Raw genomic sequence first — 14,250 nt, 5'->3', positions numbered from 1 at the left:
CACTATCCTTCTGGGATCCCTTACAGCTCAGGATATTCTGTGTCTCTAGGTCTCTCACAGAAACAAGTTCTTGTAAGTCTGTTTTGTACAACCTACACAAACCGGGGCAAATGCTGCAGGAGCAATGATACCAACAGGAACAGCCCAGGAAAGAGCTGTAAACCTGTCTTCTATGCATTTTTATGCATTTACTATGCACAATTCTGCAGAACAGAAGGAGATGAGCTAGCATTGCTGGACATGGCCAGGAAAAGCCAGCCTGCCAGGAAGGGATTGCTGGAGTCTGTGGACCTGTGCAAAGGTGGCACCATCCTGTTTGGTCACACATTTGGAACAGGTCACCATAAAAACGACCAAGAACTACTCACGACAGCAGCACTAGTGGGGCAGAGMAGATGACGTGCAGTTATGCAGGGGAAACACAAATTTCAGGACAAGAGTTATGGGAACTGGCACAGTAGGTAAGTACAGCTTTATTTTAAAAAACGGTGCTTCGACAACTTGAGTGAAGCAAGAARGGCTTGATGGCAGCAATTAGTACATTCTAGAGCAGTGATGATTCCCAAATAGAAAAGGGAACTGGCATGGAAGGGATTTTGTCCCTTTATGTCTCACATATCCAGTGACCATGTAAGCAGCTGAGACTYTGTTGGTGTCCTGATAAGCACCACACTGGACTGAATTACTTGCTGGTGAAGGTAGGCATTAATTAAAGTATGAAACCACTATTTTTTTTCAGGTTAAGCCACTAAATATTAGTTATAATGTGTGACAAGTTCATAGCTACAGCATGCAGAAAGACTGAACATCTCTTGAAGAAATGAATAGCTGTACACTTTTGGTGGCAGAGAGGAGTGAGTTGTGCTAGACATTTCAGCAAAGTAAATTAATGGTAAGTGCTTAATATACAAGAATAGCATTCACAGTGTCGACTTGGGTAATAATAAAAGTACAAAGAAAGGTCTCTTTAAAAATAAGTCAGTTTCACAGTCACTTCAACAAACTACTGAACAGTGGGAATTTCATGGTTCCCGCTGGTTTTAAGAGAACTTCTTCATCAAGTGCAGTTTCAGGTAGGCGATGGTGAGGAAGATCACCGACATGCAGGCCAGAGCCACATGGTTCTGCCACAGGCCCCAGGGGCTGGCATCAATGCCTTGATTCTTCAGATAGTCCTCTCCAGTGCACACCCTACAGATAAATACACACACAGTGATGAACTTGGTCAGTGTGAGGATCTGGGAAGATCTCTGGGGGTTGTAGTGTAATTGCATGTGTATGGCAGGTGGGCAAACACCAGATCTGTGTCAGTGGGTAATTTCCCATTTGTAAATTTGTTTTTCTTGTAGCTCCAGATTCATGTAGAAACCTGAAATGGATTTTGTGAGGCTGTACAATTGCAGTGTGGGTGTGCATAGCTCTCATTAAATACAGTCTGAAGAAAAGTGAGGCGCATARTGCCAGGTATCTCTGGTGTTATAAACACTAAATATGACAAAAATCAGAATGCTCCATGCAGCCAGAATGCAAACACCCAGTCCAAGGTTCATTTTCCATGCAAAACTCACAGATTCTCAGGTCATCAGTGAGTATCTCTGACACCAAAGTAAGTTTGCGGATTTCTAAAGTTACAGATAGTAGGAATAATTCCAGTGTACAAAAGTACTTACAGCTGGCCCATCTGTCGATATCTACTGGTGCTGTTTAAAACTGTGCTGTTAGTGCTGCCACAAAAGTTCAGGCCAGTCAACTCATTGATCTGTAAAGCCTTTTAAAATAAAAGAAACAATGACAACAGAAATTAGTAGGTAAAAGAGCATAGATTTAATGCAATTAAAATTAATTGTAGAAATGTGGTGGTACCACTATTACATTGGCCAAATCCCTATTCTTTAGCAAAGTAGCAGAGTTCTTTTTTTTCTTTTAAGAGAGGAATGTATGCAGCCCACACCCTGTAAAGCATGCATCRGAACAGGCTTTACCACCTCCCCAGGCCAGGCTATTTCTGCACAGACAGAGTAAAGCCCAAATTTCTCTGTGAAAAATCACCTTTAACTTTCATAAATTAGGAGAAAAGCTTTAGCCTGACAAGTTTTTGTTTGATTGATGGCAAACAGAAGATTTTTAYTTTTTTTTTTTTTTTTKGGGGGGGGGGTGGTGGTGATAGCATTGTCCTTTACTTTGAAATTTCTGTCCAGCTGCATTCCAGTGGATGCAGTGGTTCAGTGTCTCTCACACGAGGTGTTTCCAAATTACAGAAATGAGGTCTTGTAAACAGCAGTGGGTGCTGGTTGATGAGGAGCCTTTCTTGTTTCAAGATACTGCACAACACTCCAAGGCTGCTGCACTTAATTAGTTTTCCTTTTGCTCATTAGACCATCAAGTTTGAAAATTTCTTTGCCATGAGTAAAGACCTTCATTTCTAGAAAATGATTTCCAGGTCTGTAGACAGGAAAACAGAGCACTTACTGTCATTCCATATCGAGGGATGCTCAAGTATTTGAGCCAGGAGAGCCAGGACATGACRCTTGTGAGATTGACCAGCAAACCAGAGAAAATCTAGAGGCAAGAATTACCAAAAAAGCCACAAAAACAACAAAAACAAGTTACAAATTGCATGCTTTTATCACRTGTTCTTTTCTAGCTCTTGACTTTACTTCTTCAGATGAAAAGAAATGGGAAAGCGTTTCTAGAAGAAGAAACTGTTCCAGTGGAAGAACAAGGAAGAGGGAAGGAATAATTTCTGTTACCCAGACACATTTGCCTTTCGGAAAGTCAAGGCAGAGAGWATGGAATGCAGCCCTAAGTGGCTGTTTTACTTCCCAGGCAGTTTGCTGGCTGCCAGAGCCGCTGAGAAGAGAGCGGAGGAGCCACTCTCTTCCTCACACCCAACCCTCCATCCCTCAGTTCCTGTTCATTCAAAGGACAAATCAAAATATTCAACTCCACAGCTATCAGGATGCTCAAATCAGACAAATCAGGATATGCTCAACCCCAAGAGGCACTTTGCAGAATTAGGATTTCATGATCCAGTCTAAAAAACAGAACAGTGCTACTCACAATCATAAAAACAAAGGCGATAGTCATGAGTAGRTTTGCTACAGCCACCACGCTCTGTCCTGCTGCAATGGCCAGTGCCATGGAGGTGGCTGTGTAGGACACCATCATAAGGGTGAACATCATGGTGAAGAAGGCTTCTACTGTTGGCTTCAGACCTTAAAGATGAGAATGAGAAGGRTTTCAGTGTGATCCTGCCAAAAGCTCCACTGTAACCTGAATTCTATCCTGACTTTCCCAGTGTGTCCTGCCTGCAGAATATAAATTGTCTGCCAGCATATGCTGTGTCACTGACACCCAGGGCTGCCGTGGTGACAGCCCTTGTGACAGCCCTTAAGTGTCTGTCCTGACAGTGAGGGACGGGATGAATGGGAAGGATGCCCAAAACTGCAGTCACACTGAGCACAGCAGAATGTGTAGAAGTTCAGGTACTGTACTCCCCCACATCCAAAGTGGCTCTTAATTATCCATCAAAGGAGAAACTTATAGTGCACTTCCATGAGCAGCAGTTGTAGTGTTTCACTATTTTCCAGCAGAGAGATCTCCCAAAGAACCTAGCAGACTTTGGGTGGCTRTGGATTTAGTAGCAAGATCTGCCTCACTCCATTTTCAGTTTGAGAGCTTCTTGCTGATGTGGCCTTGATCCTATTCCTTAGGGGAAAACTTCAGACCTAAGCCAACAAGCTGATATTAATTCTGACTGTATTGAAATCTTGAAACAAAGCTTTTTCTTTCAGGTGTTCTTGCAAGGATCAGTCAAATGTCTTGTAAATGTCCGCAGAAGCCAAGAAGGCTGCAGATGAGAAGGAATACATCAAACCTATGTAGTAAATGTCGTGGCTTCCTTCTAGGGACAGTGGAGATGAGATATCACAGATTCTGTGGTGAATACTAAAATCTGTGTGTCCTTTCTGTAGGCAACAACGTGGTGAGTTAAAAGCAACCACAGTGGCCACTGCCATGCCAGTGCAGTGCTTTAGCCTGTGTAAATATTGGTCAATGCATACACCTCTATAAAATACTCATGCCATGCTGATTTATTGAGGGGCTTAGAACAAGACTGTGGGGGACCATACTTGCCTAGCATGAAGTAAACTATGCAGGTGAAGATGATGCTGGGTAAAGTCCTTATGGGTATTAAATCAGCCATTAGCTTTGCTATGAAGTATGCAGATGTTCTGTAGTAYCCACTGATGTATTCATGTCTGGAACAGAGACAGGTACAGCATATTGCAAATTTAATTGCTAAAAACCAGTATGATTGTTGTATTATTATATTTTTATTGTATGTATGTTAGTATACTATATTGTTATATTTATATTATTATGATATGATGATATTATATGATATGATAATTATTATTTTTACCTGGAGAAAAATGAATTCTAGCTCAAACTGGAGGAAAATCTTCCATATTTAGGCTGTAATGCAACTGCCCAGTAAGCCACACACTATAGAACTGGTGACATTCTCATAAAMAAATGAACATGGGTATTTGTGCATGTGATTTATAGTACATTTATGTGTCTTGTCATTGAGACAGAGAGAGTGAAGTTTGAAAGATTTTCATATTTTATACAGCATAATATACATAGCTTTAAAGAATCTTAATATACAAAGCTTTAAAGAGTTAGATGGTATTCATCATCCTCATCAGTAAGTCACAAACTTTTCGCAATGCCAAAATTGAGTATTCAGTAATTTTTTTTCCTGCTATGTCAATAATCTCAAAAGCCATTTGTAATCATAGGTACCATTTGGGGGSTTTGCTGCCAACTCAGAGACTACCAGAGTACATTTGCAATGAGCACTATCAGTGAAACAATTGGAAAAAACTCTGCACTAGCTGTACTTCAATGACARCTACAGCAGGGCAGACAAACTCACTGGCTAACAGCAGAGCCTGGTAACCTTTTTGTATGTTTTACTTACATAAATATCTTCTTTTCCACAACGAAGAGTTCAATAGCTGARATGCTGCTGAAACACTGGTTGGTGGTCAGAAAGAACATTGCACCGGCTCTGTAAAACAGCAAACAGGGAGCTGTCATTAAAAAAGGGTTGTAAATGTAGTTTTTCCATTACAGCTCGCATAAATCCATCTGCAGTACCTGAAGTCAGGCAGTGTTTGATCTCTCATCCCAAAATTCATGGGAAAAGTCTTGGCTACAAGTCTGAGCCTGTAACAAGCCTGACACAGACGTGGCACAGTCATTATTTTGGCATGTAAGGATAGCACATTCTCTGATGCATCAAAGGATTGAAAATGAACTGAGTTTTTTTGAGCAGGTTGTGTTTTGTTTTTTTTTCCTTAATGTAATTTTCTGACATGTTAAAGATTGTCAGACTGTGATGCATTTTTCTGCTGCAAACTGTGAGGAGCAGAATGACCCGTGTGAAAAGTAGCTTTCACCTTTTCCACAAAAAAAAAAATGTAAGGCACTTCATACTCTATTTAAAACTGGACCATTTTTTTTGCAAATGATATGAAGTGTTTCAGGATTAAGAACTCAGGAGTTTCACAGTTGCAAACTGATGTGCCAGGTCACCTACACACAGCTGTCAAAATGATACATAGAACGGCATAATTTGAAAATCTAGCTTTAGGTGATTTACCACTGGTAAATTCCAGTGTGTGAACAGAAACAGTTGCCAGGCTAAAGCTTGARTTACCTAGAATTAAGTAGCCTCAAATCTGTATATTTTAACCCTCTCAGTTCTGCAGGGATTTTTGTCCCCTTGGTAGAGGGACAAAAGCACATTCTCCCTTCCAGGCCACACAGGTTTGGCCTTATCTGCTGAAGGGAAGCACTAGCTTGAAAAAGGTATTAAGCTCCTTTAAAAGGAACTTCATCAAATTCTTAAATATCCATTACCTAGACTTACTGACCTGTTCTGCAGTCCAGAGGCGTCCTCTTTAAGCCCAAAGAAAATGGCACCAACAATAAGCCCCAGGAAAGCTGTAACACACACCTGAATGGGAAAAGGAGAAAAGGGGAGGGAAAGTATCACTCGCTGCTTCATAAGTTTTCCTGACTGCTAGGAAGAGGGTGACAGATCATTTTCATGCTCCATAGTGTTTAATTACTGGTCTCTGACACACATCTTATTCATGGGATTGTTTTTAACAAGATGCTACAACAGAGTGGTAAATATCAGATGTGCTGATATTTGCAGTCTGTTAACAGAATTTAAATAGCAAAGATAACAGCTTCCTCAAGGATGTAATTTAAAAGACTGAAGTGTGTGCATCACACTTTTTGAATAYTAAATGCAAATGACAAAAATCTCAGGAAAACTGATGGTATCAGGCAGTTCTGTCATTTTTAAGCCCAGGCAATGCATGAGTCTTAACACCATRAACTGCTTGATCCATGGTACCCTCTCRCTAAGATCCTGCCGAAAGGAGCAAATGTCAGGGATAATTCAGCTCCTAAGCCAGTTGCARTGGAAAGCAGGGATCATTTCAAGACCAATTTGGAGCAGATTAATGCAAAAAAGGCTTAATGAGCCATGTACCCCTAAAAGAATGCTGCACAAATCCACCCCTAATGAGGGTGGGGAGATAAAAAAGATTGTGAGAAACAAGTCAGGACCATTAACCTTGGGATATTAAGGAGGTGCCTGAGAGCCTAATTCTTGTCACAAGGTCAAGCTTTTACAAAGCAATTATTAAGGATCTCCATAGTATCAACATACAGGCACACACACKTACCCAGAGCCTTTTAACCTCRGGGATTCTGGACCCATTCTACYTCCACACCAGCYGTTTATTCACTCATTATACAAACCATGATGAAAATAATTTATATCCCTGGCTACTGGTCTATTTTTTTATTGGCCTCTCCAGAACTGCTGAGAATAGCAGTGGGAGTTTTGGTGGTGCTGTGACTGCAGAGTTTGGCCCACGAATTATGGGATTCCTGAGGATTAGCTGTTCTGCAGAGGCCTGCCGGGCATTCTTGATTTTTGAAGGCAATGTTCCACTTTGAAGGAATCAACACTTTGGGTGTTGATCCTTCTGAAAAAGCCCCAACAGAGCTAGGGTTCCTCTTCCATGCTGAGTGTCAGACCTTGTTGTGGATTTCACAGCACCTTATCCAGGAGGCACCATCGCCAGCAAGAATGGTCAAATGACCGAACAGCAAACGCATTACGAGACCGCAAAAATATTTTTGCACTTGAGCCAACTGCCAGCACTTCATTTTGTGCTGAAGTTTAATTAAGTACACAGATGCAGTCTGCTAACTTTTCCTGGCTGGGGAGAGGATTTAAGGCCAAACCCCACAGTGCCAAGCTTGGACAATTTGAGTCAAATCTGAAGAATATTCTTGAGTGAATGTGTGACACTACTTGGGACATAATATGTTCCTGGCTGAGGGCAGCAGAATACCCTGCTGGGAAAGGTCTTGCTTCCCAAAGTCTTCCAGTAGTCCAAAAATAATTRCTGAACAGTCCCAGATTTGGGAGCATTCCAGACACTTTGTATTCCCGGATTCCCAGACCCTGAACACTCTTTCTTCAGATGCTTACTGCAGTCACAATACCGAGAGGCAAAACTCTCTCAATGACTTATCTAATAATCCAGGAGTTGAATAAATTCAATGTATACCACAAAACTATAGATGAAACAGCATTCAAACAGCATTACCTGAGCTATGGAAGCTTGAGGGTTTCCTATCAGATTTTTAAACGTGCGCTTGGACACCCATTTCAGCTGGTGAAGGAAGGAATTGGCATATGTGATTTTCTGGAAYACTCCTCTGCTTTTCTTTTTATCTCCTGAAGAAATACTCTCTAATTGTGCTTTTGTTTCTTGGTAGTAGGCAGAGTTGGAATATTTTTCTGCTAACTGCTCAGCCAAGGTTTTGTCATATTCAGAGCGTTCTTCAGTGCTCTCTGCTGAAAAGATTAAAAAAACAGAAGAATTATGATGYACATGTAGTCCCAGTGATTCACTGCACTCAGTCCCATAGCACTTCAATAAAGTTGGTATAAATAAGACCAAACTTCTGTGTTTGTCTGCACAACCTGTCCCACAGGCAGCAGCCTCTCAGCACTCTGACCAGGCAAGCCCTTGTCTGCCCAGGGAGTTTCAGTCTGGCACCAACACAACTTTCAGTGAAAATTTGGTTTTTACATCCCCTTTCCCCCAAAGGTTTCTGTAAGGGATCTGTTTCACAGATCTGATGACATAATCCTGAACTTCCCAGACTCTTAGATGCAGGTAATCCTGAGTGTCTACTTTGGTCTTAAATAAATTTGAGCTGGAACTCCTTTTTTTTTTCTCAACACAGTGTGTGCATATCCAGTGACAGATATAACATTTGTAGCCAGCTATAATATTTGCCAGACTCTGAGCACAGCATTTTTGTAAAATGATGGTTGCTCCTTTGATAATGAAACCGTGTTTGGGCACACAGTGTATTCATTATTTCATTTCCCTTTTCACTCTAAGCTACTAATGAGGGGCCGGAGAAAAGGATGAGAAAGCCTGCTCCATAACATAGGTGAGAGCTGACTTGTTAGTTTGAGGATAATTTCTGCCACAGCACATCTTCAGAGAAGTGTCAGGTGAACACTGGTGCCCTGTCTCAACCCACACTTCCCACCCTGCTCAGACTAAGAAAAACAATAATTTCCTAACACAAAAACCATTCCATTGGGTAAATTCTACAAGTCATAACTTTATCAGATTATGTCCTTAACTGGAACAATTGCCCTGATTCACCATCTCTGTTTCTGCAGGACTTCAGCTGGTTTGCCTTGAAGATGAAAGAAGCTCTTTCTCTGTGCTGAGAGTCAACAAAACAGTTCCTTAAATTGCCATTCCCACACACRTCAGGATAATTTGAGTCAGCTCTGGGTTTCATACCTGAGTTACTTTCACCAGCCTTGTTCAGGGCCACAGCRGTGGAGTCTCCATTGATGACGTCCAGGAAGAAGTCTGCGGGGTTGTTGTAGGGCTCACACTGGTAACCTGTGGTGACAGCGTTTCGAGCCCTCAGTGGGGTTGTGTGGCCAGCCAAAGGCTGTTCCTGGCTGCCAGGACACAGCCACACATCCTGCCCATGGAGCAGCCTGCCCCAGAGGCTTTGGAAAGTCTGTGCTTTCCCGAGGGATGAGCAGCACAGCCAGGTAAAAGCAAGGTGACGGCTGGCAGTGTGTTCTTCCCAAGCCTAGCTTGGGTTTCCTCTAGCTGAAATGCACCCAGGAACAGCTCATCCAAACCCACATGCGAGTCAGGAGGTGAAACACCCAGAAAAATGCTTAGTCTGTAAAAATCCTGGGCTTGCTTGGACACACCGTGTCCAATTATGGCCCTGAGCTACTGGCATTTTACTTGAGYTGGTGCAACTAAAGGCTGTCCCTGCTGGAAGCTGTGCTCACCAATGGTCTGGAAGTACTCAATGGCGTGCTGGGCTGGCCCGTGGTACAGCACCCTCCCYGCAGCCAGCAGGGTCAGGTTGTCAAACAGTCGGAATATGGAGTACCGCGGTTGGTGGATGGAGAAGATGATGGTTTTTCCTTGTTTTGCCATCCTGAATGTGAAGAACAAGAGAGGTGTCAGTTTTGYGAGTTGATTCAGTGTTTAGATAAGGGAATTTGAAAGTTCAGTTAAGTTTTAACAGAATCTGATTGACTTGGTGTGTCAGAGAGGGAAGGGGAAGAAAATGAAATTAAAAGGAAAGTATTRAGATAGTATTTAGAGTGCCTGTGTGAGAGAATAATTCTCACTTGGGAGATCACCTTTTCAGTAGCAGCAGAACAGCATTAGCAGTACTGGCATCAAGTCCTGTGGTTGGCTCATCCAAAAACAAGATGGCAGGATCCGTGATGAGCTCCATCCCAATATTGGTCCTTTTCCGCTCTCCTCCAGACACTCCACGAGTGAACTGGGTGCCAACCTGACACAAAACAASAAATTTATCTCATAAAAATTTCAGAGAAATCCTTGAGTGGACAGCATCCTAGCAACATGGCAGTATTTGGGGAGAGCTGTAAGGAATTTTGGCCCTGCCCTCAGAAACAGATGTAAATGTTATCTCACACACAGGTTTRCTCTTAATGTTAGTGTTACTTGAGGTCTTGTCTTTTTGTCTGACCACAGACTACTTTTTCCTTTCCCTGCAATGTTTCCCTTCCTGTATGATTACATCAGCACAGTCTGTACAGAAATATTATTAAGTTTTGCATCACTGAAACAGTCTGTTGAAATTTTTTATTTTAATCTGGCACAATGAGCCGTTTGGTTAATTAATAAACCACTTGCTATTGGATCATGGTTTAAGCACCATGTTTACAGGCCTTTACCTTGGAATCTGCCACTTTGCTCAAACCCAGYTCCTTGATGATCTGATTCACTCGTTCGTTTTTTTCCTGCTCCTTCACYGACTTTGGCAAGCGGAGTGCTGCTGAGAACTTCAGGTTTTCTCTTACAGTCAGGGTTCCCATCACCACATCGTCCTTCATTAAAAAAAAGAAAGGGTAGATATTTGGTGGTTGCTCAGCAATTTCCATTTTTTCTCTGAGAAGTGCATCTGCCTATGTTTTACACTGTCCTTGCATGCAGAGGGACAGCAGCATCAGCCAGAACATGCAGTAAGAGCCCCCTCCATGCCTGTGGCACAGCAGAGCGGTGATTTCATGCACGTAATTGCATTTGCCTCAATGCATAAAGCAGAGCCACACAGGAGCAGCCTCCATCATGCAGGATATCGAGATGCATAAACAGCAAAGTGTTAGAAACTATCCCTCATGAATTCTTACCTTGTTCAGTTTTTTGGAGGTGTTGAGGGAGAGGCTGAAGAGACCTAAGGAGCAGCTACAGCTCAGGTCATTATCACAGTGTGTTTGCCAGTGCAGCCTCAGCCCACCATAGGTGAGAGCAGGGAGAAAAGAGGGAAGGAAAAGAGAAGTTGGATCCATGTGGGTTAGGATGAAGGTGTTCCCAATCTGTTTATCAAAGGAGGGAGCAGGGAAAGTTTTTTTTTTTTTATATATTTTCTGCTTGTCTCTTGCAAAGAGAATCTGTCAGGTGTAGAAAGTTCAGAGCTACATGTGGTTTGGGACACCACTTTTCTGTAACATGCTGATCATAATTTTAAGGACCTTTCCCAGATTCTTGGATCACAGCAAAGTATTTGCAACACAGCAGCAACTTCTTACAATGGAACCCACAGCAATAAAAATTACTTACCTGTACTACGTACCCAGTGGTACATTTAAAGTTGGCAGGCTGAGGAGCTCCATTGATCAAAATGTCACCAGAGAGCCCATGGGGATCCTTCCTTGCAGCCAAAATGTCCAGCAGCCTAAAGGAAAAGTTGGTTCCTTTGTCAGATGAACAGGCAGGAGGCAAAGCTCTCTGAAGCATAAACGCAGCTCATGGAACAAACAGCAGCATGAAAGCATACCACATTAAAKGTTTGCAGTTTAGAAAACCCCCACCACTTTCAAGGACTAAGTTTCTTTTGTCCTGGTTTCCTAAGCAGATGAGATCTGTGCAGTTTCCTGTCCATTTTTTTTCAATAGTTTGAGTTTTACCTAGAATGATGTGTTAGRAGAGAAGTGTCAGCAAAGTGTGGACTACAGCTGGATTTCACCTTTGTCAATATCAACTGATTGTCTTTTTTGAATTCCAGCATTTCTCAGGAAACAGTGAGATTTGCACAGACCTAAATAATGACTCAATCTTTCTCTCAAAGAGAAATCCATTATTCCTAAATGTGTGCAGTTCCGTTTTCTCCTTGGTGTAATTTCTGTGGAGGGCAAAGGGGGCACTTACGAGGATTTACCACTGCCAGTGGGTCCCAAAATTGCATTCAGTCCTGGTTTCATGATGCCACTGTAAGATAAAACAGATAGGTTTTACAGAAGAGTTGGTGTGGGGTTATTTCTGTTCCAGCTGGTAGGCCAGTGTAACTCACCTGTACTACTACTTTCTGCATCCCATTAATCTTGGAATTAAYGAAGCTGCCTAATCAGCAGCAATATTTGTGATCGAACTTCACCTCAGCTTTTATTCCTAATTCATGAACTAACCATCATATAGCAAAGACAGCATAGAATCATGACTAAAATGTAGCAAAAAAAAAAAAATATATATATATATTTACCACATGGACCTCTGCAAGAGAAGCACACACTTCTGTTACCCATATTCAGTTTTAAAGGCATTGAGAGAATAATGGTCCCTGTAGACAGAATAAACTAGGGATTTACCTAAAATACAGTTGATAATTTCTCTGAATCTGACCTTAAAGCCCCATGAAACTCAAAAGCCAAGTAGAAAATGTTGCAAATAACCCATGTGAATCAATTGAGGTGCCACAACACAAGGCCCTGGAGGAAAGTAACAAAGCTTTTAAGAGCTCATGTTTAGCAAGYGTGGAAATGCCATGGGCAAAGAGCAGGACAGACAGAGCTACACAAAAGGGTGAATATTTATGGTRTACAAAGCAGTGAAAGAGCTGAAAGTCATGGTTGACTTGGAATAACATATTTTATGAGCATTTGCCACTAAGTTTAGCTACTGAACTGTGAATGGGCAAACTTTATTCACCTATTATTGAACAAAGGCCGCAATTACACGACTGCTTTACTGCAGCAGTGCTCAGTGTTGGGGAAAATACCCCAGAACAACTCAACAACAAATYGCCAAAACCTTCACAGAAACCTTTGCATCTCTTCAAAGTTAACCTAATCCTCACTTACATTAATGTGCTAAATGTTTGAAGTCAGACCCACCAAAAAATTAACCTCTCCCAAGGTCAYCCGAGGTAAGGAGACACAGCCATGGAGGTCAGGCTGTTGGTATCTCAGCTGAACACCCTGGCACAGTTGGAGGATTGCCATGGAGTGTGGGGCAGCCAGAGCTGGCTGTGCCCCGTGCTGATAGCAGCCAGGAGGGCTGGACCCAGGGACAGGGACAGGGAGCTCCCTGTTGTGCAGACTGAGGGACTGAGGAGCTGGAGCTGAGCACAGCTGGCAGCAAACACAAAGCAACCAACATACAAATAACTTTTCTAAATCTTGGTATGCACATTGTGCTTAATAGCTCAGTGCCATGAGGGAACACAGCCATCTGGACAGAAATAAGGCACACACACACTCTAAAAAGGTGTTTAAATACGTACTTGACATTTCTCAAAACTTCTTTATTGGCTGTTTTTTTGAAACACAGGAACCCAGTCTTTGTCTTCACACGGTAGCAGATGTTGTGGAAGGTGACCACGCTTCCTGCCCTGCCAGCCAAGTCTGGCGAGGRCTGCCTGCTGCTGGGAATGCCATTTGTGCTGGAGTCTGACATCTGAATGCAGAGGTGTGGCTGGCCTTCTGCCATCCTTCCTCTGGAAAAGGAAAACAGGAAAGGGAAGATTTGATTAGRGAGGGAGAGGAAAGATGCCTCTTTTGGGCAGAGTGTTTATCACTGGACCTACAGRGGGCCTGGAGGACGCCCATCTGGGAGTGGTTCTTTTGGACAGGAAATTTGGAGCCTGTGGGCTCAGACCTGGAGATGACATGAAGCTGATGAGGAGCTGGGTCTGCCAGGGTTAAGGAGACAGAAGAGTCTCCCTCCTTCTGATGGTCTGTTGGGGTGGGCTGACCTTGGCTGGCCACCAGGTGCCCACCCAGCTGCTCTCTGATGTGAATATCTGCCCTGGCACCTGGGCCTCCTTCTCTAGGGTCTGTAGAGCTGTTTCTCCCACATTTTCTAACTCCTCTCTCAAAACTGCTGAACATATTTTACCCTTTCTTGCACAGGTTTCCAGAGAAATGAAAATTGTTCCATTCTAGGAGCCTTGCTGCCCAGTAATTCTCTTCCTCGGATTTGACTTCCATGTGATAACTAAAAGATTGTTGTGGAATAATTAAAGTTATCTCACCTACCTCATCAGGCAGGCTCCTGCCTGTGAGCCATCCACCTGGCTGTCCCTGTGCATGCAGACCTTTGTCCCCTTTGTGCTCCCTGAGGGTCACCTGGGTGAGAGGGAGGATCTGGACTCTCTATGTACCGTGCTGACTCACCAGCCTCTAATTACTTTAATTATCACTGTGGCAAACATTAGTTATGCAACATTCATGGGAATCGAGAGGGGAGATGAGCAGCTGGGAGCTGTGGGGTGGCCAGTGCCCACCTCAGCACAGTTACACTGCTCACAGCAAGAAAGGAGGCAAATTGTGGGAGT

General features: G+C 42.9%; 1 protein-coding gene across 1 annotated transcript in view; it reads right to left on the bottom strand.

Annotated features, from left to right (window-relative positions):
- Window positions 1-240: 240 nt before the first annotated feature.
- ABCG2 (ATP binding cassette subfamily G member 2 (Junior blood group)) overlaps window positions 241-14,250 on the bottom strand; it is an 18,606-nt gene continuing 4,596 nt past the window's right edge. The window contains exons 2-16 of the mRNA XM_057369210.1: window positions 13,198-13,410; window positions 11,847-11,906; window positions 11,259-11,373; window positions 10,373-10,525; window positions 9,809-9,966; window positions 9,449-9,600; window positions 8,934-9,038; window positions 7,710-7,960; window positions 5,949-6,031; window positions 4,991-5,080; window positions 4,138-4,262; window positions 3,061-3,215; window positions 2,470-2,559; window positions 1,671-1,768; window positions 241-1,191 (exon numbers count right to left, since the gene is read on the bottom strand). Coding sequence (XP_057225193.1) covers window positions 1,041-1,191; window positions 1,671-1,768; window positions 2,470-2,559; window positions 3,061-3,215; window positions 4,138-4,262; window positions 4,991-5,080; window positions 5,949-6,031; window positions 7,710-7,960; window positions 8,934-9,038; window positions 9,449-9,600; window positions 9,809-9,966; window positions 10,373-10,525; window positions 11,259-11,373; window positions 11,847-11,906; window positions 13,198-13,403 — 1,992 coding nt within the window. The 5' untranslated portion in view covers window positions 13,404-13,410 and the 3' untranslated portion in view covers window positions 241-1,040. The remainder of the gene's footprint in view (window positions 1,192-1,670; window positions 1,769-2,469; window positions 2,560-3,060; window positions 3,216-4,137; window positions 4,263-4,990; window positions 5,081-5,948; window positions 6,032-7,709; window positions 7,961-8,933; window positions 9,039-9,448; window positions 9,601-9,808; window positions 9,967-10,372; window positions 10,526-11,258; window positions 11,374-11,846; window positions 11,907-13,197; window positions 13,411-14,250) is intronic.

Source organism: Malurus melanocephalus, unplaced genomic scaffold (assembly GCF_030028575.1).
Source record: "Malurus melanocephalus ecotype Western Australia unplaced genomic scaffold, MMel_1.1 scaffold_105, whole genome shotgun sequence".
Classification (NCBI taxonomy): domain Eukaryota; kingdom Metazoa; phylum Chordata; class Aves; order Passeriformes; family Maluridae; genus Malurus; species Malurus melanocephalus.
The sequence above is the reverse complement of the archived record's forward strand: the minus strand, read 5'-3'. Positions and strand labels throughout refer to the sequence as shown.